The sequence below is a fragment of the Canis lupus genome, chromosome 8, assembly GCF_003254725.2.
Source record: "Canis lupus dingo isolate Sandy chromosome 8, ASM325472v2, whole genome shotgun sequence".
In the NCBI taxonomy this organism is placed as follows: domain Eukaryota; kingdom Metazoa; phylum Chordata; class Mammalia; order Carnivora; family Canidae; genus Canis; species Canis lupus.
This window is the reverse complement of record NC_064250.1, coordinates 41,409,021-41,436,031: the sequence shown is the minus strand read 5'-3', so window position 1 is coordinate 41,436,031 and position 27,011 is coordinate 41,409,021. Positions and strand designations below refer to the sequence as shown.

At 35.2% G+C, this 27,011-nt stretch overlaps 1 protein-coding gene across 7 annotated transcripts in view; it reads right to left on the bottom strand.

Moving 5' to 3' along the window:
* Positions 1 to 331: 331 nt before the first annotated feature.
* The window catches only part of PALS1 (protein associated with LIN7 1, MAGUK p55 family member), a 75,214-nt gene continuing 48,534 nt past the window's right edge, over positions 332 to 27,011 (bottom strand). For all 7 annotated transcript variants that reach the window (XM_025444219.3, XM_025444223.3, XM_025444222.3 and 4 more), the window contains 9 exons: positions 26,038 to 26,199; positions 24,565 to 24,642; positions 17,411 to 17,594; positions 15,493 to 15,564; positions 14,829 to 14,900; positions 11,992 to 12,159; positions 10,920 to 11,122; positions 9,786 to 9,896; positions 332 to 3,219 (listed from right to left, as the gene is read on the bottom strand). In XM_025444219.3, coding sequence (XP_025300004.1) covers positions 3,043 to 3,219; positions 9,786 to 9,896; positions 10,920 to 11,122; positions 11,992 to 12,159; positions 14,829 to 14,900; positions 15,493 to 15,564; positions 17,411 to 17,594; positions 24,565 to 24,642; positions 26,038 to 26,199 — 1,227 coding nt within the window. In that variant the 3' untranslated portion in view covers positions 332 to 3,042. The remainder of the gene's footprint in view (positions 3,220 to 9,785; positions 9,897 to 10,919; positions 11,123 to 11,991; positions 12,160 to 14,828; positions 14,901 to 15,492; positions 15,565 to 17,410; positions 17,595 to 24,564; positions 24,643 to 26,037; positions 26,200 to 27,011) is intronic.

Genomic DNA, 27,011 nt, shown 5'->3' with positions numbered 1-27,011 from the left:
AAGTTAATGTTCTAGATTGGTCAACTCAATATAGAACAATCCTAGCCTCTGTCCCTCAATCCTTGGCGGCTGCATATAAGTAGAATTTGCCCGAGTATTACATACCTTTTCCCCTAGAAAATGCTTAAGTTCACAGTGTTAAGCTATCTTAAAACAAGGAAATTGAACCTACATCCGTGCCAATAGGGGGCACTCCCCCACCATGAAGATTATTATGAAGGTATCATGAAGGTATTTTATGATTCATGCAGAGGTTCCAATGGACTTCTTTCTGGCCAAAACTTGAAGACGGGGTGGTTAGGTGAGTTGAAACATTGAATAGCAAAGGATGTAAACACCGAACATACTCAAGTGATTTTATTTGAAATATACTTTTACTTCGTTTTTACAATACAGTGTGCAGTATGACAACTCAAAATAAGAGTGCAGATACAAGATAGGAGTACAAAGGAGGATTAACAATAGATGTCAAAAAGGTTACCTTTTTTTAAGGCTAAATCCCTGGTTTATATTTTCCATACACATTCACAAAATTACATTCAAATTATTCCTTATCAATACTTATTCCTTAGGCCATGAGAAAAGGAAAAAATCCAGACATACTCTCCATATAAAGCAAATCTGGATTAGCCTAAATACTATTTTTCATTTGTTCTGACTTATGAAAATTTAGCAAAGGTATTTCCTTATTTGAACTAACGTGCATTTTATTAGCTATTGATCTCATTCCTGTAAGTGGGTAAGACCTCCCCCACACTGGGGTCTCCAATCAGAACCACAAAGGACATAGAATGGAACTGGCCAGAGCAGTTGGACAACTGAGTGTATAGCAAGACTTTTTTTTTTTTTTAAAAGGAAGTCAGCAACAACTAAGTTTTCACTTTGTTTAGGGACTGTGTTGAGTATCAACACATTCATGTCACTAGGACTGAGGAAATTTTGGAACATAAACATTTTTATCCCTATTCCATTGCTGATAAGGAGAGAACCGCAGGACTTCACTGACCTCTAAAATCACTTGTCAGCTTAGATTACTTAAAAGTGTACGATAACTTGCACACGTGCCTTGGTAGGGGATTTGCTTGTGAAAGCACAGGGCCCTAGTGTGGCTCTACGGTCTGTATGCTAACTCAGGAACTGGCACAACAGCTAAACTGCCAACCTTTTAGATCTTGGGATTGAAACAGTTTTCAGTTATGAAAAGCAGCTCATAAAACTCCACTGTCTACCATAGACTACCCATCATTCCTTAGGAGAAAGCAAACTGGAAAACTGAGAAGATTAAGTGCTAATAATTCCTTGGTTTTCTCTGTCCTAAGCTGGAGTGTTTCAGATCTGAAAAGATAGGATGTATGGCATTCCTTCCCTTGACCCAGGAACATTAGTTACTTTCTTCCTAAGGAACGGTTAGCTTGAAAGTATTTCCGTGTAAGACACACATTGCAGCCAACTTCAAGGCCATGCAAATTTGAACAAAGAAAACATAAACTATCTACATTTGTTCAAGTAAAATTACATAGAAATCAAATATATACACAACACCAGGACAAACTACTCATTAAAAACAATTGCTTATGTTAAATTAAGTGACAACTCTATGTTGTTATTCCAGTGTTTAGCTTTGGGAACAGGAAATGCTATAGCTAAAGTCCTAAAAATAAAATCAAGACATTCACATTTGAGGTCGTTTGACACACATCATACCATCCCTAAAGGCTTGAAAAGACTACAAATGAACTTTCCATGCCAGTTACAGAAGTTGAATTTTAAAGCTATAGCTATAGAGACAGTGAAAAGAAAATCCCATTAGCTTAAACAGCAAGCCACTGCATTCTGGTTCTAAGAGGCAGAACTTGATAGAATAAAAACCTGCTTCTGTATGCTCAACCACCCCTCACCCCTGACCCTCCCCATGTTCTTTTCCTATAATGTTCAAATGACTTTCAGGTCATCCTTTCCTTGTGATCTCAAAGTCAATTGTTAGAGTATTTCCCCTTGGCTATAATTTTATTCCAATGCTGAACAAGTGTTATCAATGACCATTTGTCAACTTATTAAATATTAGTATACAGTAGCAGCTATATTCATCCAGAATTCCAGTTTATTACCTATATATGGTATAGTCATCAAATTATACTATGTTCATATATAAAAATGCAAAACTGTCAAAGGTGCTATGTCCTCTCATATATATGAAAAACTATTTGCATCATGAGGAAGAAATTAACCATCAAGTTTATATGACCATCTGCCATTCATAAAAGTGTAACTTCTACATTCTCTTGTACTATGCATATCACAGAAAGGAAACAAGGTTATAGAATCACTTGTGACAATTTGAGCAAAAAATTCAGAAAATCATTAAAAAGATCAGCATATGCTATAGTTTAGCTAGATCACAATCTGTTGTGTGCAGTGAAATCTGATCCACAAAGTCTGAGCTAAAAAACTGGTAATTCTAATGGAATGTTTTAGACTTAAAAGACATATAAATGAATTCAAGCCTAACAGAGTAGGTTGAGACCAAAATGGCACTTTTTTTTTTAACTTTTTAGGAAAATATTTTTGGTAACAAAACCAGCTTTCTAACCAAATACTGTCCTGCCCAGTGCACAGAAGCACAGTCCCCCCTCCCATTCCCATGAAGTTCTTAAGTTAACTGTTAAATAGCATCAATATTTTTAACTACGTGAGACATGGACTGCTGTGTATATACACACAAGTTTTTCAAGGAAAAACCAGACAAAAGACTTAGGTGAAAATAGAATTAAAAGGTTTTTACATAGATGAAATGGAACTGGTCTGCTGAAAGCTTCCATTTAGAATCCCCAGAGGAGGCAAGAACCTCTAAAGCCACGTACAGTGAATAAAGACTGCTATGCACAAATTGCCTAAGGGGATTTTCTCACCAGTTTGAGATCAAAGAACAGGTCTACAGCTTATTCGGCCTGCCACCTCAGGGTCTTGCTCAAGTATCAGGGCTCTCTTCCTAGTGGCAGTTGCCAGATCAAGTCCAATTATACCACAGAATGGATGTTTCCCTCACCTCAGCCAACTGGACGGCACCCACTGAGGTTCAGTATCAAGTTTGTTAATTAACCTAAGCAATTCCTGATAGGCTTTATCAAGATCTGAATTCACAATTGCTGTGTCAAAGTAGTGGCCATTGTTCTGCTCCATCTCTCTAGTCTTTTCAATGATTTCTCTCAACTCTTCAGGCTGTAAAGAGAAGACAAAAACTGAGGTAATTCCATTCCTTATCAAAACACAATGAGTCAGAGATGATTCAAAAACAAAAAATAATCTTATATTGCTTGCTGTCTCAAAATATGTCCCCCTTCAGGAGCTCCTCTTCAACCCTTTCATGGGCTCAGTGATTTCCTTTGCTCTGGTGTCTTCAGGATTCATACTGAATCATTTGGGACTCAATATAACTTGTTTATACTGCTACTCAGGTTTTCATGTAGCTGTTTTACCCACTAGACTAGAGGCTTCAAAAGCCAAGACTATTACTTAGGATTCCCTACAGACATTTGTTTTCAAGCATTTTGGGGCATCATAACCTTTCCCTAAAAAATAACATCTTTTCTAATACAGAGTGAAGCTTTCTGGTTGAAACAAGGTTGGTAGAACCCAAAATGCCATCTACTCTTGGCTTTATAAAGATGCACTGTCCTTTATATCTGTTGCAGAGTTCGGCAGGATGAACATGGGAAAAGGAAAGATCAATAGAATGAAATGGGTATCCTATGAAAACACTGCTGGTCAACCCAAGATTTAATCTCATGTTTTGGGGGAATTACTTGGCTTTAAACTGCTTCTCTGTTTTCAGTACACAAAGGTGGTCTTTAAAGATGCAAAAAAGTATCTGAAGATGAGTTTGGGAAATGATACAAAACAGACTACTACACTGGTAAAGGAAGTAGCTGTTTCATACAGATGAGTAGGTGGTAAGGCAGGGTGTGGAACTTATTCAGAACACTCTGATTACCATGCACATGTGTTCAAGAAAGTAAAACTACCCCAAAATCACCTGTCAATGAAGAGAACTAATTTAACTCAAGTCCAAACATCTCAGATACGAAAGTCACACACCAGTATTACATTGGACCCACAATACAGAACTTATTCAACTGGTTGAGCTTCTGTAACAGTAGGAAACATTAAAAATATGACATCTCTGGCTTGTCCTGAGGCAGTTTCTTGTGTGGCTCTCTAATTTTCATTCTGGAATGTTGTGCATCTGGCTGCGGTACACAGAAGAACCCTTTGTTTCCTAGGGGACTCTACTACATCATTCTAACTAAACACACTGTAACAGTCTTGCTAAAACTTGGGCTTACTCAAATCTCAAGATTATTGGAAGAACATTCCAGAAGTCAAAACAGAATCTAAACTTTGTGGTGCTAGAGTTGAAATGTAAAGCCCTACATCTCACACAGATTCACATAAATAGCCAATCCACCTAGTTTTTATCAAATTTAAAGCATTATTTTGTCTTTTGCCAAAATGGTTTATACCATCTGTTTCTATTTTAAAGTTTTTATTTATTTGAGAGAGTAACAAGAGAGAGCACAAGCAGGGGGAGGGCCAGAGAGAGAAGGAGAAGCAGACTCCTCGTTGGGCAGGGAGCCCAACACAGGGCTCAGTCCCAGGACCCTGAGGATCATGACCCAAGCAGAAGGCCGAGGCCGACACTTAACCAACTGAGCCACCCAGGCTCCCCCATTTATTTTGTTTTAATTTAGGTTTTAATTTCCAACTATTTTTCAAATCACAATTCATGACTAAGATGAAACAAAATTATTTTTGCTCAAAAAATTTGGACTGAAAAAATTCGCCTATAGGCAAAATAGACTATAACAGTTCGATACTATCAGTTTACCACTCTCGGGCCCCCATTCTAGTAGAGAGATTCTGCAATCAGATTAACTGATTATTTACATTCTGCATCCAGTGAGGAACACAGCTCCTTCCTGATTAGCACCATTTCATAGAGTTAAAACTGAGGACTTATTTTTGTTCAACACTTTTACTGTATGACTGATAAAAAAGCAGTACCGGAAATACCAAAGGAAATTAAACACAGGTGGAAAAAAATGGCAGTAAGATACACCACCCTTTATACATTCTCAGCATTGTGCATGGAACATGCGCCCAGATAGAACTGATGTTGGGTCACAAAATAAAGTACAAACATTTCTGAAAGATTCACATCTTTACAGACTATGTTCTCTGACCACAATGAAATTATAAATCAGTAAATTTTTTTTAATCTCCAAATATGTGGAAATTACATACTTCTAAATAACCTATGTGTTCAAGAAGAAAATGACAGGGAATGAGAAAATATTTCTAACAAAGTGATAATGAAAGACAACCTCAAAATCTGTACAATGCAATTAAGCAACTGTTTAGAGGGAAATTTATACCTTCATATTAGAAAAGACGACTTAAAAATCTAAGTTTTCTTCAGAAACTAGAGCAAGTGCAAATTAAAGCCAAAATAAGTATAAGTCAATTAACTAGAAAAGAGACAAATAAGAATATTAACAAAGACCAAAGGCCTCTGACTTAGTTTTTTCCTTTAAGATTTATTTGAAAGTGAAGAGAGCACTGTGGTGGGGGGGGGGGGGGTAGAAAAAGAATCTCAAGTAGACTCCCCACTGAGTGAAAAGCCCAGCACAATGCTTGCTCCATCTCATGACCCTGAGATCATGACCTGAACCAAAACCAAAAGTTAGACACTTAAATGACTGAGCCACCCAGGTACCAATGCCCCCCACTGGCTTAGTTATTTTTCTAGTTTCTAGTTTCTGGTTATTTCTTTTAATTTCCATATAAATTTTAAAATCATCTTTTCAATTTCTATAGAAACCCTTGCTAAGACTTTTCTTCCTCGGTAATGATTTACTTGAGATAAAATTCATTTATAATTTACCCATTTTAAATGAACAATTTTAATTGTTTTTAATATAGTCACAGAGTTGTGCAATCAACACCACAATTTCAGAGTATTTTCATCACCCACCCCCTCTCCCCAGCCAAAAACCTCATATCCATAGGCAGTCACACCCCATTTTCTACCAATTCCCAGCTGTAAGCAACCACTAATCTACTTTAGGTCCTTATAGATTTGCCTATTCTGGACATTCCACAAAATGGTCTTTTGTGACTGGCTTCTTTCACTTATAATGCTTTCAAGGTTCATCCATGTTGTACAATGTATGAGTACTTCATTCCTTTTTATGACTTTTTTTGAGACTTAAAATAAAGCTGCAGTAATCAAGACTGTGATATTAGCATAAACAAAGGAAAGAGTCCAGAAATAATCCCCACCCTGTCTGCTACATATTTGACCACGTCATTTTTTAAAAAGGTGCCAATATAATTCAGCAGAAAAAAGGATAGTCTTTTCCAGATAATGCTACAGCAATTGAATATCCATGTGTGTTAAAAAACAAAACAAAAATAAACACCAAACCAACCACCACCCTAAACAAATTCAGGCCTAAAAGTAAAAGCGAATACAAGAAAGGTTTTACAAGAAAACAGGATAAAATCTTTATAATCATGGAGCAGGCAAATTTTTTAAGACTGTAAACAAAAATCATTTTAAGAAAAATGAAAAAGTACACAGCTTAGACACTTGTGATCTTCAAAAGATATCATTAAAAATTTTTCTGGGCAGCCCCGGTGGCGCAGCGGTTTAGCGCCGCCTGCAGCCTGGGGTATGATCCTGGAGATCCAGGATCGAGTCCCACATCGGGCTCCTTGCATGGAGCCTGCTTCTCCCTCTGCCTGTGTCTCTGTCTCTGTCTCTCTCTCTCTCTGTGTCTCTCCTGAGTAAATAAATAAAAAATCTTAAAAAAAAATTTTTTTTTTCTGAGAAAATATATTAGAATTTTTACAACTCAGAAAATAACCCAATTTATTTTTAAAAAGACATTTCACAAAAGAATATGCTTAAATAACTACATGGAAAGACACTATCCTTACTCATCAGGAAAATACAAATGAAAACCTTAATGGTAACACATCACACCTATCAGAATGGCAAAAAACGTTAACAAAAAGCAAAATCTGGAAAGGATGTGGAACAAATGGCACCAAACTGATTTAAAATAGTTTTGCAGCTTTATACAGTTAAAACATACACTTACCATTTGATCCAGCAATTCAAGAGAAACAACATAGATGTCCATCAAAAGATTATGAATGCTTAGAGCTGCTTTAATCATACTAGCTCAGAATTGGAAAGAACCCAAATAATTTTTAACTGATGAATACATTGTGATATATTAAGCTCATGGTATACCACTCAGCAATATGAAGGTATGAACTACTGTTTGATGCAACAGTGATGAATCTCAAAAACATTATGTTGATCAAAAGTCAGACGTAAACTTAAATATACTCTATGGTTCCATTTATATGAATTTCTAGGAGAGACAAAATAAATCTACAGTGACAAAGCACTAGTGATTGCCTAGGGAAGAATGGAAGGGTATTAACTTCAAAGAAACATGAGACAATTTTCTAGAGTGATGAAGATGTTCTAAATCTCTACTGGCATGGTAGTGACACAGGTATACACTTTGCCAGACTCACATTACACAAATAAAATGTACGTATTTAATTGAACATAAAATAATTTCAATGAAGTTAATTTTTAAAAATCAGAGAATTCTCATTAGAAAATCAAACATACTATAAAGTGTTAAAACATTTTGGTACTGATTAAGTTCTTCCTTTAAAAATATGTATAATTAGGGGCACATGGGTGGCTCAGTGGTTGAGTGTCTGCCTTTGGTTCAGGTCATGATCCTGGGGTCCTGGGATCGAGTGCTGCATTGGGCTCCCTGCAGTTATAATTGGTAATTGGTATCTTTTCTACACCTTACTCAATATGGGATAGCTAATTCAAAATAAATAATAGTATAAATAATCCCATGAGAACATTACCTGGCACCACCAACCCAAAGAAAGTTGCCTAACATATTTTGGAATCTTATATAGCCCTTGCAGGATACTGAATCCTTGGAGAAGAAAAACATAACAAAAAGTGTGCATATTAGAAAATAGAAAAATTAGGCTGAATAAGTAGGAGGAAGCTCACTCTGGTCCACCCTTTTCCTTCAATGACCATGGTATTTCTGGTCTACCAAAGTAGTTACTGGGCACTAAGTTTCATAGTTTTAGTTTTATTTTCTTTATTGTGATCCCACTCAAGAACAGCCAGTGGCCATGTCCCATTTTTTTCTGTATCATCCCAAATGCTAAGAACAGCAGGTACTCTGATTCCATTAATTTATGAACTCACAATTGTGTTGCAAACATAAAAAAGGGTGAACGCTACTTTAGCCAGCTGATCTTTTAGCCTAAACAGATCAACCAGAGTTGTGTGTATCATGTAGGATGGAAAAATCCTTATTTGTCTATAGCCTAAGACCCTGAAAAATACAATCTTCACATATAGATTGAATAATAAACATGAGGGATGCATGGGTGGCTCAGCAGTTGAGCGTATGCATTTGGCTCAGGGCATGATCCCGGAGTCCCAGGATCGAGTCCCACATCAGGCTCCCTGCAGGGAGCCTGCTTCTCCCTCTGCCTGTGTCTCTGCCTCTCTCTTGTGTGTCTCTCATGAATAAATAAATTTTAAAAATCTTAAAAAAAAAAAAAAAAAAGAAATATGAATAGACCAAGAATGAAAAAAGACCTATCTTGGGGAGGAAGAAAGAGGGTTGGTGGTTATGCTGTATAGCCAAGAATCATAAGAAAGGAGTAATAGTATGCTTTTAATGACCTCTTTTTAAAAAATATTTTATTTATCTGAGAGAGCAGGGGCAGGGGTAGAGGGACAGGGAGAAGCAGATTCCTCGCTGAGCTGGGAGCCTGATGCAGGGCTCGATCCCAGGACCCCAGGATCATGGTCTGAGCCAAAGGCAGATGCTTAACTGAGTCACCCAGGCACCCCACTTTTAATGACTTTTAAGGATTTTATAAAGAAGAGTGTTATGTGTATTTATGGCTTTAAGGAGATTTAGAGAGCAAATGAAATAAGGAAAACTGATTCCTCTGTAAAAAAAAAAAAAAATTTAAGAAATCAGCAAAACCATGGAAAAGTCTGTTATTTTGATACAGTAAGTCACTTGACAGTTTTCATTTCACACATTTAAATAAAGTCAGTGCTTTCCGATCAATACATTAGTATATAATAATTTTATTATTAATGTTTAGTAAAATGTGAACTAACCTCAACCATGTCCAGTTTCTAAAATAATTTTTTTACCTTTCAGATCATATGAGAAGACTGAGAAGACAAATAGAACATAAATTTCAATGAGAAAAAAGAAGAGAAAAGTGAGAGCACCCAATTCTGGCTCCCCACATATGCAGAATATCTGCAAAGAAAAGTAGGTAATTCCTAAGAATCTGCAGAGAAGTTTTCTTGGGGGAAGAGGGCAGGGGGTTACATAATCCCTACTGGAAATAACCGATGTAAAGAAGATTAAGGGTGTTTTAAGGAGTGCCAAAGGTATTATACATTTGGGGTAGCAATAGGGAATGTGTGGAGAACAGTAAGAGAAGCCCCCTACTTTATAGAGCTGCCACAATCCAGCCAGAGGCAACAAGAGCAATTTTGGGAAAAGTGATATGGCAGAAAGAATAACCAGTTTGAAAGCTCAAGCTAATGTAGCTTTTAAGCAGTGTGACATATTAGGTGATGCCTGTTTCATGTTTTCTTTCAATGGAATGGTACAACACTATAATAACTCTACCTTTGGATTCTTGCCCTCCTTAGCCAATAATGCCCGAAGTCTTTCTTGTGAAGGTGGTGCGATGAAGATAATATATGGTTTCAAGTCTGAATTCCGGAGAGTCTTCAAGGACTAAAAAAAAAAGATATTTTGGATCTTTACAGTCATTTTCATCATTTAACTACTTCCCAATAATATACTTGGAATAATAATGTCATTAAAAAAACAAACATTGCCTATGAGTGTTTCCAAGCATCTCTGTAACAAACAATTCAAAATATTTTCCGATCCTACCATTCACTGTAAGAATATATTGTGTAGCTGTAACACAGACACACACACACACACACACACACACACACACACAAATTAGCTTGCCCTGTTTATATAATAAAATAAAAAAGAATGACACTGAAGGTCTACAACTGTGATGCTAAAATATCCTCTAAGAAGCTCACCTAAAGATTATAAATAACCATATTCAAAATCCTTTCCGGAGGAAGTAGAAATAAGCAGTAATGTTACCATGTGCTGGGGTCTAAATGCAATCAGAATAGGAAGAACTCCACATACATACACAAAAGAAGTTCTGGAAAAGTATACCTGAGAAAAAGCAGACTATTTGAATCAGGAGACTGGTTTTCACCCTGCCTTAGCCATTGCATGACTATGTGTTCCTAAACTGAAGCACTCTACCAAAACGGGGATTATAGGAACATGACCTTTTCTATCCGAAACATCATTAATTAAGACAACATGCTTAACAACTCTAAGTTCTTTGATAAATATGTTAGCCCGAGTAATATGAGGAATCCTGAAGGTATTTAGTAAAAATATACTTTTCTTACGGTCAAATGTTTATAATTGAAACAATAGAGGGATCCCTGGGTGGCGCAGCGGTTTAGCGCCTGCCTTTGGCCCAGGGCGCGATCCTGGAGACCTGGGATCGAATCCCACGTCGGGCTCCAGGTGCATGGAGTCTGCTTCTCCCTCTGCCTGTGTCTCTGCCTCTCTCTCTCTGTGTGGCTATCATAAATAAATAAAAAATTAAAAAAAAAAAAAAAAAAAAAAAGAAACAATAGAGACTAAGCTCTTTGGTCCACTAAAAAAAACACAGGATCAGTGGGGGGAAAAATGTATGAGAAATTTATTTACCTGTGTACGAAGACTTAAAAGACAGATTTTGCCAGAGTTGATCACTTGGCGTACTGAATCTATGCTGGTTCCATACAAATTTTTCTCAAATTCACCATGTTCAATGAACTTTCCAGCTGCTATGTCTGCCTCAAATGCTTGCCGTGAAACAAAGTGGTAATCTCTACCAGCTACTTCGTGGTCTCGCCTACTCCGAGTTGTATCTAGGCAAACAAAATCAGGTAAAAATAGCGGCATGGGTCAGAGTAAGCAGGGGGATAATTCTGCTAGTCAGGAAAAATTTCAGTTTTATAAGATAGATTAAATGTAAAAAGGTGAATTGAGGAAATCTTAAAAACCCATGGTTTAACAATGATTTGTTTTATTTCTAGACTAAGAAACGAACAAAAAAACGTGGTTTTAGTATCTTAAACACTGCTACTCATCCTTTCCTAAAGTTTATTTCCTAAGATTAAGCACTGCATAATCTTTTTTTTTTTTTTTCAACTCTCCCACCCCCTAAGTACTATATAATCTAAACAGAATTTCTGTGTTCAGGGATTAGGTCTAAATTTCTATCTTCTGGGCAGCCCTGGTGGCGCAGCGGTTTGGCGCTGCCTGCAGCCTGGGGTGTGATCCTGGAGACCCAGGATCAAGTCCCACGTCGGGCTCCCTGTGTGGAGCCTGCTTCTCCCTCTGCCTCTCTCTCTGCCTCTCTCTCTGTTTCTATGAATAAATAAATAAAATCTATAAATAAATAAATAAATAAATAAATAAATTAATTAATTAATTAATTTATTTCTATCTCTGCATAAGTTTAAAAGCCAGGAGCTGATTCCATATTGAACAGGGAATTTTAAGATAACCAAATTAAAATTCATTTAGAGAATAATTAGTACCATAGAAAAAAAACCCAAAATTTCTCAATAACGACTACCTTGAGTTACAAATTCCCGAAAGATTTTCTTAAAACAAAGTTCCTTTTTCCTCGGTAAAACTATTTTTGATAAATTGGATGAAAAATTTCCCTCCAGTTAGGTTCTAAGATAGTACACTGAAAAGTACAGGAAAATGGGAATGCATCCAAACTTACGAGGAACTGCAGATGCAAAACGGTCTTTTTCTTTGTTCATGAGCCTCTGACGCAATTCATTCTGGCCACAGTTCTGTGGACCAATCAAAATGATAGGTCTTTTCCTATTTGCCGGCTGATGATAAAGTGACATTTCCTCATAAGTTAAGATCTCTTCATTGTCATAATCTTTGAAAAAGATAAAAATTAAACACTTCAGATAGAATTATTACCATGTAATAAAGATAAACTCATAGATATTCCAAAACAATTAGAAAGAAACAAAATTTATTATTAAAAACATTTAACCCTTTGGATCAAGATAAGTAATAATCAGGTAGGATTATATAAATATTTTCCTTCCCAGATACTATGAAAACAAAACAGACAATATATTAATCCTTCTAGAAGTATTTATTCCTTCTCTTTAAGTTGAATGTTTTAATACAATAAAAATACACTGCTTGTGCTGTAAAATAGTTTACAGCCAATACTTTGACAGAGGGTGGGGTAACCACTGGAGGAACTAATGAGCAAATGGTCTGTCATTTTTGTTAAACAGGGATACTAATACAGCACTCAGAGGGTTGGCTTAAGGATCAGACACACTATATATGCTGAGTACAATACCTGGCATAGATATACATTTAAAATAGCAGCTACAAACTAATGTAATCAGAGAAAGTAGGAACACTTTTTTGTGACTATAGAACGTGAAAACAAGTCGTAACTGTGCTATCCAAACCTGGAATACTAATATTAACCTGAGTTCATGATTTAAGAAGACGTATAAACTGTGATATGTAGGATAACATCCCTAAAGCCCACAATCCAGATGAATTCAGAGCTGTCAAGTTGTAAGAAACAAACGCAGACAACAAGCAGCCTGCCATCTTCTCACTCATTATTACTTTCCCTGACCAGGAGAGAGCATAAGATGTGTAGTCACATTCAACTGTAAGTTCCATGGGGGCAGGCAGGCATCTTGGTCTTGCCAGTGCTTAGTACAGAATGCTGAGCAGGAACTCAAACTATCGAAATTCTAGCTCAACTATATAGTAGCTTTAAGAACTTAAGCGGATCTTTAATATCTGAACTTCAATATATTCATTATAATCTCAAGGAATTTGTTAGACCTAAATGGATGAAGGTTTCTAAAGCATATAGTTACTGCCCCTGGAAGAGAACGGTTATTATAAATGATAGTTATTATTTATAAAAATATGTTACAATGACGCCATTATGAAATGTATTTCCTGCCCTTCCCAAAATGCCAAAATGCCTTGCCCTCTGAAAAATCAGAGTTCTTTCTTTTTTTTTATTTAAAGATTTTATTTATTTAGTCAGAGAGAGAGAGAGAGAGAGATAGGCAGAGACACAGGCAGAGGGAAAAGCAGGTTCCATGCTGGGAACCTGACACGGGACTCAATCCGGGTCTCCAGGATCACGCCCTGGGCCGGTGCGAAACTGCTGGGCCACTGGGGCTGCCCCAGAGTTCTTTCTTTTAACATGTACAGACTGTGGCAGTATTTTTATTTATAAAGAGTTATATATCTGCATGCTTTAGATTTGCAGGTTTTCTATAGTATAATAGCTATTAGAGCAGAACCAATTTAGTGTGTTTCAAAGGATAAAGAAACAGGTATTAATCACTTACCTAAATATAGAGGAAAGGATTAAAAATTCAATAAATCTGAGTTATACAATGTTTCAATTAGTATTAAAGATGCTTATTTTAGAAAAAAAGTAGATTGAATCTCAGATTTAGTTTTATTTTATTTATTTATTTTTTTTCAGATTTAGTTTTAAATGGGATTTTTCAATAACCTGTAAAATTTTATTTTCATGTTTATGCTAAAAAAATTTCTCAAGGTATTAAGAGAATAAGCCTTATAAATTGTATAGGAAGTTAAACAGTGCCTTTGCTTTATTGATTTGGTTTCTTTCTGACCAGAACCAAAGGAGGGGTAGCAAATTCTAATGCACTTAAGGACCAATCAAGAAGGCAATGAAAAGCAGTAAAATCAGTCTGGGTTTATAAAAACTGGATGTGGTGGAAACTGTTGAACTCAGATAGGAGGTGCCTAATAGACAATTAGTCATCACTCAAGTCCAGCAGACTGCTGTCACTAGGGACTACAAGCCCTGTGTTATTAAAGCCTTTGATTTGAAGAGAAGCTATAATAAAAACTTTTTTAATCCTAGTAACAACGACAACAACAAAAACAAACAAAAAACAACTCTCCTATGTGCCTGACTCAGTCAGCAGGCAGCAGGCTCTGTAGAATGGGTTGCCTTGGTGACATGAATTATTACAGACAAAATACTCATTTTTACTTAAAATACAACTGTTTTTGTAATTTGTTAGAGGTATATATTAATTTCACAAATAAAGTAGGAAAAACAGGAAACTAGCAATATAACACTATATAATGCTAAACTATAGTTTTTATGCTAGTTTTTCTCTAAATTCAAAATGCTACATTATTCATAAGATTTCAAAAGAAAATAATTTCTGCTGAAGACTTTCTTAAGCATATATGTAACATTAAGCAGTAAAACAGGACTAGAAATATAACTCCCTGAAAACAGTTTAATTTCTTTCATGTGTGGGATATGGACCTCTTCCAGATATAAATCCAGCTATATCTAAGAGTAGAGCTCACCATTATTTTTGGGGTGAGGGGGAGAGGGGCAAAGGGGCAGAGAGAGAGAGAAGAGAGACAATCTTAAGCAAGCTTCACGCCCAGCATGGAGCCCAACTCAGAGCTTGATCTCATGACCCCGAGATCATGACCTGAGCCAAAATCAAGAGTCAGATGCTTACCCGATTAAACCACCCAGGTGCCCAAACTCACCATCATTTTTATTGGCATTATATAAAACCTTTTTCCTCTTCTTTTTATTCTTCTTTGCACACCACAGCTTTCCTGTTGAACAATCAAAAACGTAACTGTAAACGTAGGACTTATTTCCTTGAATAAAGCTATGTATTTCAAATTGAAGAATTCAAATAGTTTTCCATTTAAATTTATAAACACATATTGTTGTATAGAACTATTTTTCAGGGAAATAGCTGTAATTTTCCATTAGTCTCAAATTACAGATGATCTTTAATACTTAAATCCTCTTTCTTTAGTTATAATATAATTAGTTTTGCCTCTCATATCACTCTTCCCATGAATACATATTTGACTATTCTGATATGTACAATTTTTTTTATTTATTTGAGAGAGAGTGCACAAGTAAGCTAGCATGAGCAGGGGAGGAGTAGAGGAAGAGAAAGAATCCTCAAGCAGACTCCTCTCTGAGCAGGAAGCCAAATGTAGGGCTTGATCCCAGGACCCTGAGATCATGACTTGAGTTGAAATCAAGTCAGCTGCCTAACCAACTGAGCCACCCAGGCACCCCGATACTCCTAGGATTTTAAAAGAAAATAATTTCTGATTATAAATCAGATATGTACATTTAAACACAGTTCCAGATGGAGACCCAAGAAACCAAGAAATATAAATGTCCAACCTGATTTTTCTGGCTCCTTGTCTTCTTCTATGGTTTGCTTCATGGCTTCTCTTTGCTGCTGAAAGCTTTTCCCTTAATAGCAGAAAGAAAAGAGTAAAATTTAAGACAAAAGAATATGTTTTTTTGTTTTTTAGTCAAGGGGAATATAACTCTTCTTCACTTATATCCCCTTAAATCTTTCTGCCATGGAGGAAAATAACTCTTCTTCTTCACTTATATCCCCTTTTAAATCTTTCTGCTACCATATGGGCCTATGTCAGCTATGATTATAAGCCCCCAAATGTTTAAAGTATTAAGTTTCAACTTTACTATCAGCCAGTCCTAGGATATGTAGTAGTAAAATATATATACATCATCTATTAGAAAAGATAAGTAATAAACCAGTATTAGAAAATGTTAACAGCTCAATTTTTCAAAGCTTTCTTTGAGCATTTACTATGTGGAAAGTACTATGCTGGATCCTGATTCTGGATCATTTAGAATTCTCTCAAATCAAATCAATTAATTCCAGGAGTTAACTTTACAAAATAATAAGTGAACACTCATCACTTTTTGATTTTAAGATATACCTCAATATATTCCCTTGCATTTATTATTTCTAATCTCCTTTTCTTTGTATGTATGTATATGTTTTAGTCATTTTTTTATTTCCACCTTTAAGCTACCAGTGATATAAATAATGAAAAACATACAATGGTTTCCCTCTCAGAATTAAGATTTTAATTTAGGAGGCTTTCAAGGTTTTTGATTTTTATTTTCTTTTCAGTTATCTACCTTAAAGTCAAATGTATTTTTTCTGAAGGATAAAAGTGGTTTTACTTAGAAATTTTGGATTAGAGTTCTACTTTTTAAATTTTTATATCCAGTTCTTTTTTGTTTCAAGCCAAGGATTCTTAGAAATCAATAAGCAAATTCTATCTATGTTGGGATAATCAGAACTTTGTGCATTTTCATAAGAGCACAAGCAAAAATATTAATACTGAGTTTGACACACATAAGAAGTATTATAGATAACCACATTATCTTTAGGAGCTATACAGATTGTATTCCAAGTAAAAACAAGTAATTATGAGGAGAGGGGGAAATTTTAAGAGCATTAAAATTTAAAAATAAGTAAAAAAAAAAAAAAAGGTTTTTAAAGTAAGTATCTGATTTTGACAGATTCAGAAAAAAAAGGAACAAAATAATTTTGGTCAGTTACATATTAAAATGTTTAAGAACATTATAGTCATGTACTTCTACGGCACATTTTTATAGTATATACATATGTAGACTGCTATTGTAATGGCAATCTGGACAATATGACCTCTTAAGAAGTCTTCTAATTCTAACACTTAAAACCATCATCAAACTCAAACTAAGGTGGGTCCATTTATTTGTCCTATAACAAGATTTACAAATGATATCACGGAAATCTCCTTTATGCACTTCTATACTTTCAGAAACTCAATGTAAGCAGTCAATATACTCTAGTTCTAAATATTTATGGGCTAGGTCTGTCATGATGAGAAGATACCAAATTGATATCTAGCACAAACACGAAGTAGAACAAGATGGATATTCAGTATTCCAAGATTTCTAGAGTACTGTCTTGTGTGTTACTGTGAAGAATCATCAAAGGTGCAGCATTATCCTCTGAAGTTAGTATAAGAAGCTCATTCCTCATTCTCTGAAATATGACTGAGGATACACAAAAATTTAGTTTTAGCTTTTGTGTTTTAAAACAGAGGATTTAAAAAAAAAATAAATAAATAAAACAGAGGATTTATGGCTTTCTGTCACCTTATTAATACACATAAAGACCCAACTGCATGAAAAAGTAATCATTTTTTAAAAGACATGAAAAAGTGAATTTTTCTCTGTGAAGGCTTGTATTTTAAATGTTCTTTTAAGTATGTTCTACTATATTGTCTTTTACCTGGAACAAGCCCAGCTAGAGGTTGATTATCTTCATCCCCTTCCCTGTAGGCTTGCCACCAATTTGGATCTTCTTGACTAATGATATGAAGTATATCCCCTTTTTGAAAAGATAGCCCTAATTCTCGACATGGAACATAAGGGTCATCTGAGGGATCATAATCAAAATGAGCTTTCACGTGGATCTAAAAGATAAAAAGGATTTGATTTTTATCAAAACAACACAGTAATGATGAAATGACAACACAAAATATTCAGCATAAGTATAATTAAAATGTTACAATTTTTCATTAGTGCAAAGCAAGTATGAGTTGAAAGAAGGGAGGTTTAGTTAAGTAGCAGCAGTATTTTCTCAGGCTTCTCTATTTTCTTTGATTAATTTCATCTCTCTGTTAACTGCAAACTCATACAAAAGTAAAAAACAAACACAAACACTGTACAAGCCATTGCACTGTTAGCCACTAACAACCCTGAAGCGCTAAGGGACCTCAAAGACTTGAGAGAAGCAGAAGGAATATAACTGAGACCCCTTCCCCCTCCATTCCTGACCTTTGAAAACAATGACTCTGTAATAAGGTATGTAATTTCTAAACCACAATCACTTGGAAAGGTAGACTGTACTTCATTGCATCTGTCACCTACTTAGAGTGTCAGTTTCCCAAATACCCTCTTCCTTTCTTGGATACATTGTGTGACTTTGCCTTCAACTTCTGTTTTTCTTTCAAAAGGATGTGTTTAGGTTCATCAACAATCACACCCCAAACAGCTAAAATTATCTAAATCATATTTATAATAAATTCCTATTGGGTTCTATTTGTAGGCTTTGAAATTTAACTAGTGGTACAAGTTATAATTTTTGTTAACAATGTACTTCTGCTATCAAAAAATATATATATTACACTTACAGCATGAATCTTCTTGAAAGCTATTTCCTACTCTTTCTTCCAGTATACCTCCATAAGATACAACAAAGTTATATCTTAATTCTAAGGCATTTATAAAGGAATTAATATTCTTTTTTAACTTCTCCATCTGTAATTTTTATCCCACTTGGTTAAGTGGCATGTGTCATTTCCAAAATCTGTAAGATGTCCATTTTAGTTTAATGAAATTTAACACTTGTACACAATGAGTGCTTCTGCCCGGTGTAGGTTAAATCTGGTTTCAGCTAAATAAGCCAAGCATTTGATTGACATCCTAGGAATTCTATAATTCAGAGTCCTTTTCTATCCAATTGTTATCTGTCTTCCTTAACTAAGACTTTTGCCTTCACCATAATTGAAGCTACCTATCATAAAGATAATACTGGCTTGCCTCAAAAACTGTTTTATGAGAAGACAATATCTTTCAGTTCCTTAAGCACAATATTTGACTATTCTCAATCAATAACGATGGACTGTATGAAATTTGATAAAATACTTTCTAAATGATAAAGATACGTGTGTGTGTGTGTGTGTGTGTGTGTGTGTATATAGCATAACCAAGAATTCTCATGAAAGCAGCAGCCTCATGCTTTCAGAAATTATGCTTGAGGATGTCATTAAACAATATTTTTATAATTTCAAAAAAATGTATTACTAACTACTGTAAAGAAGAAATGAGGAGATCTAAGTCCTAATATATAAAGAATAACATTGAGGTAAAGCAATAAAATGGTCCAGTTAAAAAAATGTAGAATTTACATGTTAGTCTGCTTTTTGGGGGGGTAGTTTTTCACAGATGAACTTCATAAATTCAAATAGTACACAAAATCATAAGTGTATGGCTCAATGAATTTTCACAAATGAAACATACCTGTATAACAAGCACACAAATCAAGAAGCAGAGTATCACTAGCACCCCAGAAACCCTGTCTTATGCCCTTTCAGTTACTAACCACCCTATGTCCTCCAAGGGTAAACATCATTCTGATTTCTAGAAGTATAGATTACTTTCCCCAGTATTTTACTTCATACAATTTAATCACATAATATTCACTATTGGGTTAAATATGGTTCAGAGACTTCATTCATTTTGACAGTGTTCTGCTGCATTCCAACTACAGAGTGCCCTAATAATGAACCTTGTTCTTGATGTGAAAATAGAGACCAAAAGTGAATTTTATAAAGTTATACAAAGGTAGCAGAGAATCAGAACGCAGTTCAGACGCTGGTTAAAGAGATTATACATACAATTTTGTGATCCTGGTATGAGAGGTAGGATAATCTAGAAGTACCTAATATGTAGGATTATAAAAAAACAACCTTCTGCTTGACTATCATCTCTGTCAATCAGTGCTTCCAAAATCTGCTCAGATTGTTGTTTTTTAGCCAAAAGTCTTGGAAATCTAAATATGGGATTATAGGGGTTACTTAAGGTGGTGAAGAGATCATTTTTGTTATGAGCCTTTTAGAGATCTATGAAACCATACTTGGTCACCTGATTGATGATTTTGTCAAATAACTTTCTGAAAGCAATACTCAGCACATTTTCAAAGTGTTCTGCTCAGATCACCTGCCTGGAATATTTATCAAAATACTAAATTCTTATGCCACATCTCAGACTTCAGGTTCTGCATTTTAACTAGGTTCCTTTGATAACTTATATATATGCTGTTTAAAACGTACCCTATGGCACTGGGTGGCTCAGTCAGTTAAACTGTCTACCTTTGTCTCAGGTCATGATTTCCTGGGATCGAGTCCTGCATCAGGCTCTTTGCTCCACGGGGAGTCTGCTTACCCTCTGCCCCATTTTCTCACATAAATAAAAATCTTAAAAAAAATAACACACCCTAAAATCTTTGGGAACTACCCTGAGGCAAACTAATTAGACCATTGTGGAGGCTGTATCTAGGTCTGTAACTGTTGCCAAAGGACAACAAAATCAGCCAGAGATGCTTTTCTCTCTCCTCTTGCCTAGGCGTCAACCTTGACTATTCAGATTTAGCCGGTTTGGAATGAGGCCTCTCTCTGTGTAGACTGAAGAAGAGTACAGAGGGCAAATGTTTTGCTTATATTAACAAGTTTATCTAGTGCTATTTAAAACATACCCACTAAAATTAAGAGCAAAATTTTTTCACATTGAGATTAACCATCTAGTTGAGTTAAAGTCTGAGCATTGCCTTGACATGTGTGATTTCTGTCCATATATTCTGATCCATTCTTATCAGTGCTAAAAGTTATCTTCATCCATCTTTCCTCTCTAGTTCTGTTAGTGGCTAATTTATTGTGTACCATACAAAGGAAAACAGTGCACCCCCTCCTCTTTTTAAGAGAGAGACGGGGGAGAGGGGCAGAGTAAGGAGGAGAGAGAGAATCTTCAACAGGCTCTATGTCCACACAGGGCTCCATTACACAACCCTAAGATCACGACCTGAGCCAAACTGAAGAGTCAGGGCCACCCAGGTGCCCCAAACAGAGCTCTTTTTAAAATGGAGAGATGTTGACCCTTATAGAAGACTCCAGAGTTTAACAATGCTGTAATATCAGTACAATGTATCTGATCAAAACAGTGTTTGGTTTCTAAACAAAATCTTCCATCTAAATTTCAAATTATAGGATTATAGGATTGTTTAAATACAATTATGTTCCAGCCTCACATTTTTCTCTTTGCCTTTTTTTTTTTTTTTTAGTACCTGTAAGCTCATAAGCTTGAAGCCCTACCAAAGGGGATACGGTAAAGAGATAATGATTCATCAATTTATTTACATCTTTCCTAAGGGACTCAATGCTCCAAAATAATTTTTCTTTGCAATTTTTATTTCTGTATTTATTACAGATTTATTTTGAAGTTTTAAAATTAGTGGTGGAAAAGAAAATGAAAGTATATCATCTTTTAGCTTGGCTTAAACTTTACCCCTCACTCACACTGTAGAATTAAGGCCAGCATCAAGAAAAGCTTTTCTAGGGTCAAGCAACAGTTTTCAAAATCCTCCCCCAACCCACTCAAGAAGAATTATCTTTATTGTTTGCTTCCATTTTTTACAGGAGAAGTTTAAGGTATCTGTGGGACATCCAAAAGATACTTTAATAGAAGACAGACAGAAATACAAACCTTAAGGTAAGAGCAAACTTAATACAGTAACTGCCCTAACTTGAAAAGGGATGCCCATCTAATATACACTGAAATTTTCTATATTTTATGTATCTCTGATAAAATATGTATTCATAAAAATCTTACTGCATTATAAAATTCCAGATCCTCTTCCAAATGAGAAAAAAATTAAGATGTAAATTAGATAATACATTTTATACCCCTACTGGAAAAGTAAATACATTTGACAGCAGTAATTCTCAAGTTTTCCTTCCAATCCAGTTATCTTTATCTACTGTGAACACCCTTAAACAATTGTTTTTAAATTTTGCAAACACATGTTTAAACAGGCTGGTCCTCTGACCTTCTCTCACCACAGTAAATACAACTATAGCCCAGATCTCTCCTTAGAATTCCAGACTGATACATTCTTTTTTTTAAAAAAAGATTTATTTATTGGCGGGGGGGGGGGGGGGGTGGTGGCGGGGGGGCAGAGGGAGAGAGAGAATCTCAAGCGGACTCCTCACAAGCACAGGGCCCTACTTGGGGCTCAATCTCATGACCCTGAGATCATGACCTGAACCAAAACTATGAGGCGGATGCCCAAATGACTGAGCCACCCAGGCACCCTGATATATTCAATTCTATGTACTCAGTATATCCACCTGAATGCCTCTCAAACCTAGAAAATGGACCTCTTCATTTTTCTCCCCCAATCTGTTTTTCCTCCAGAGTTCCTTCTAGTAATAATCAGCACCACTATCTGCCTAGTTCCTCAAACATTCTTAACTTCCTCTTTCCTTTACCCTCCATGTTCATTACAAGATCCTGCCATCTCTACTTCTAGCATATAGCCTGAACCATTTTCTCCACTGTCACTGCTATCATCCTAGTTTAGGCCATCAACATACTTTATGATGACTTCAGTTTCCTAAATCTCCTTGCTTCCATTACTGGCTCTACTAATCTAATTTCTACACAGCATCCAAAAGTGTTTTTTTTAAAATACAAACCAGATCATTATTCTATACTAAATATCCAAACTCTTGTTCACAGGAGAGACATGGGAAAAGGCACAGAGAATGAGGCTGCTGGAATTCAGAGACAAACTATTTCCTCATTTTTCTTCTTATAAAGAACTTTACACAGAAGGAAGGTTGTGGATGCAACATCAACTTCAAAATGTCTCATAAAGAATAAAAGGAAAATGTGAAATGATAGACAAAATATAAAGCATAATTGTGATAAAATATTGAGAAAAAAATGAAACTGTGTCTTCTTTCAAAGTGTTATGATTTTATAAAATAACAGATGCAATACATCAGCCTTCCATGTTAACTTGGCATTTTGAAATCTGTAATTTTTAACAGCTTTACTGAGAAATAATTCGTTATAAAAGTCACTACTGTATAAAATCATATGGTTTTTAGTAAATTCAGAGTTGTGCAATCATAAGCAATTTTACAACATTTTTATCATCCCAAAAGGAAATCCCATACTCATTAGGAATCACTCCCATACTCTCCTAACTCCCCTTCCCTACACCTAAGGAACTATTGATCTACTGTCACTCTCTATGGGTTTACTTCTTCTGGACATTTCACATAAATTATCCAATACATGGCCTTTTGTGACTGCCTTCTTTCACTTAGCCTAATTTTTTCAAGGTTCATCTATGTTGTAGCATATAGCAGCAGTACTTTATTCTTTTTTATGGTCAAATAATATTCCTCCTATGGATATATCATATTTCACTTTCCACTCATCAACCAGCCAACATCTGGGCTGTTTCTACTCTCTGGTTAATAAAATAATGCTGCTATGCGCATTCATGTATAAGTTTTTGTGAGGATGTATGTTTTCAGTTCTCTTGGATATACACCTAGGAGTAGGACTGTTAAGTCATATAGTAATTAAGTGTGTTAGCTAGCTAGCTGAATGTTTAACATAAGAAGCAAAACATACTCTAAAATTAAAGTTGTGCATACTTTGTAAAAGCACTTCCCCCTATGCTAAGTATGTTTAAGCTAAATAAACGACCTATAATGACAGAAAAAGACAAAAGCTAGAAGTCAAAAATTCTGGAAGAAAAGTATGCTCTATATTTTACTTTGTAAAGTTTTAATAAATTTGAAACATTAAGACTTATATCTCTTTAAATAAAAACTGCTGAATTTACCTTTTACTTGAGTGCAAGAAATAATTAAAATGACATTTCTAGGGGCACCTGGGTGGCTTAGTAGGTTAAGTATCTGCCTTCAGCTCAGGTCATGATCCCAGAGTACTGGGATCAAGACCCACATCAGGCTGCCTGCTCAGTGGGGAGTCTGCTTTCCCCTGTCCCCATCCCCCTGCTTGTGCTTTCTCTCTAATAAATAAAAAATCTAAAAATATAAAGTGACATTTCTAATACTTAAAAGTAAACATTCATGTGCAAGTTTTTGTGTGGATATAAGTTTTTGATTCCTTGGTATTTACTCAAATGAGATGAAAACATGTCCACACACAAAAAAACCTGCACAGGGATGTTTATAGGAGCTTAACTGGTAACTACCAAAACTTGGAAGCAACCAAGATATTCTTCAGTAGGTAATAAGATGAACTATTATATACCCAGACAACAGAATGTTATTTGGTGCTTAAAAAAATGTGCGACCAAGAGCTAAGAAAAGTCATGGAGGAAACTTAAATGCTTATCACTCATGGAAAAAAAAGCCAATCTGAAAAGGCTATATACTGTTATCATTCCAGCTATACTGATATAATGTAAAAGGCAAAACTACAGAGATCAGTGGTTGTCATGGGTTGGGGGAGGGGAGGAATTAAAGAATAGGTAGAGCACATAGGATTTTTAGGGCAAACTATTCTCTATGGTAGAATGGTGGATACATATTATAAATTATACATTTGTCAAAACCCATAGGATGTATACCACCAAAAGTTATTGATGTAACAAATGGTACAAGGATGCTGACAGTGGAAGCAATTATGGGCATAATTATCAGGACAGGAGATATGTGAGAACCTTCTGTTCAGTTTTGCTGTGAACCTAAAACTACTCTAAAAAAAAATGTTTATTAATTAAATAAAAAAGTAAACAGTAGACAACAGACAATAAATAAGGAACATAAAAAAATCACTTACTACTGTTTCCTTGGCAGGAGGAGGCTTGATCTGTTGACTGGGAATCAGAACAAATGTCAGCGTACCATGCATATCAGACTGTAAAAGAAAGATTAGGTTATGAAAATCATTCTATGATGTTATGGTGAATATTCCCTAAACTGGACTATTCTGGATCCCCTACAAGACTTTTTAAAAAGTTGGTAAAGATGAATGACTTTCATCAGGAATCATAAATTAGACCTTTCATGGATTCCGTTATAGTAGAGCTATCCAGGAACATGGCATTCTGTAATTCTGTTCCACTTGAGAAAGCCACTTAGCCCATAAGTCTTTGGTTTTTGTCTCCCATTCATTGTAAGCTTAGGAAGATTCCACAGTGAAGGGTTGGAAGATACCACAGCTAGAACAGTTCTGGGTTATCTACTCTGGCAAACATAGTAGAATTTGAAATAGTAATTGTGACCAGGATTAGAAAAGTGATGCAAAGAAATATATTTTCACTTCCCAGATACCTTGTCTCTGTTACTCATTCTATTTTTAACTGTATAGTGTTATTGTAGCTAACTATTACTTCCCATTACACCACTGACTGCCTTGTTCAGAGACCTTCACCTTAAACAGTAATCAAAACTTCTAGTCTTGACATAGCAGGGAGCAGTGCTCAACAAACACAACAGCCAATAAAACATAGCCTAAAAATGACAACCACTGACTCTGCTCTACCAAAGCAATGAATGATATTAGGTGAAAATAAGTATGTTTTCTAGATTCTTCAACAAACATCAGCAGATAGAGGAGATTCTATTGTAACAACTGAAGCTACGTAAATAATACAAATCTGGCTTGTGGATATATACACAGTGATCATAAACTGCTCTCAAAGAGTAACTATAAACTAGTTTCCTGATTATAATGGCACTGTCCAATAGAATTTTCTATGATGATGGAAATACTCTATATCTACATCTTAATATGGAAACCATTAGCTATATACTGCTCTTGAACACCTGAAATGCAGCCAGTATGAATGGGGAACATAATTTTAAATTTTATTTAATTTAAATCTAAATAACTAGCACATGTAGCTAGTGGCTATTATGTTGGACAGTGTACTGAAATCAGCTGAAGAGAATCAAAAAAAAAGTGAACTTAAAAAATGATGAGGTGACTTTGTTTTGTCACCATTTTCCTAGTGGCTAGTACATAGTAGGCACTCAATTAATACATGTTGAAGAATTAGTTATACTAGTGATTTCAGAGGCAAATAAAACATACCGAGTAGTAATAAAGCTTAAAATAAAAAAATATCAGTGGTAACAACCCCAAAATAAAACGCTACTAATAAATATTGTGAAAATAATTATATCATGTGAAAATTAGGCTAGAAATTGTCTAGTGTACTTAATATTTTTAAAATACTGTACTTTTAGGTCTAATAACTAAGAAAATAGCTTTTAAGAACCTATCAGTTATTCTTCTGTATCAACTTACCAATAAGTCAAAAACCTCATTGACATCTTTCCCTCGAATTTCAATACCATTAATTTCCAGAACCTCATCTCCTTCATGTAACAGACCACTTTTCTCTGCAGCACCTCCTTTTACTATCCGACTAATGATGACAGAATCCATTTCATTACGAACTGTAGCACCCTAAAAAAAAGGCAGTATCTAATTATAAAACAAAAATGTACTTTTTTGTTAAACATTTCTTCATTAAATTTTTTTTCCCCTGTTCAACAATACAAGTCTTCAGTTATCTTGGGAAAAAAACTAACTTACAGAACTAGAGTAGGTGTGGTAATTAGCTTTGAAAGTTGACCATTTTCCTTACAACATTTTCTGTTTCAGACATGTTGTATTCATTTGAATTCTAAAACCAAGCAGACTTTTGAACAACAGATAAATGCACTTACTTAAAAACAATGTGAAGACCTATAATCAAATTTATTCTCTATATGCTGGATGCTATTAAAATGGTTTTATACTATTTAGATATAATTAGTGAACAGAACTTATAACTATAAAAAGTCCTTTCTTAAAATTCAAAATATGATTAAAGGATGAGTAATAATCTGGTTTATTATTCAAATATTAAATATTATAGCTGTAACCATTTCACATTAAAATGTATTAAGCATTTAGATTTATTACATAAATTGGAAGCACAACTGAAAAATATACATTCAAAAAATGGAAATATGAAATAGCGAATAAAGCTTAAAAGTAGACAAGAGTATGTAACATTTTTTCTCCTAAACTTTTATTTTAAAATTTTGTTGTAACTTTCCCAACTTGTTTTTTCTGGGGGGAGCGGGGGGGTGAGGGGTATGGGATGGGACCTAGTTACATAAACTGCCCATAAAATACAGTCCCTATTTTATGTACCATAGTATTCAAGACATTTTTGAGACATGAAGATTAAAGACTAGTTCTCTGGGCAGCCCTAGTGGCTCAGCAATTTA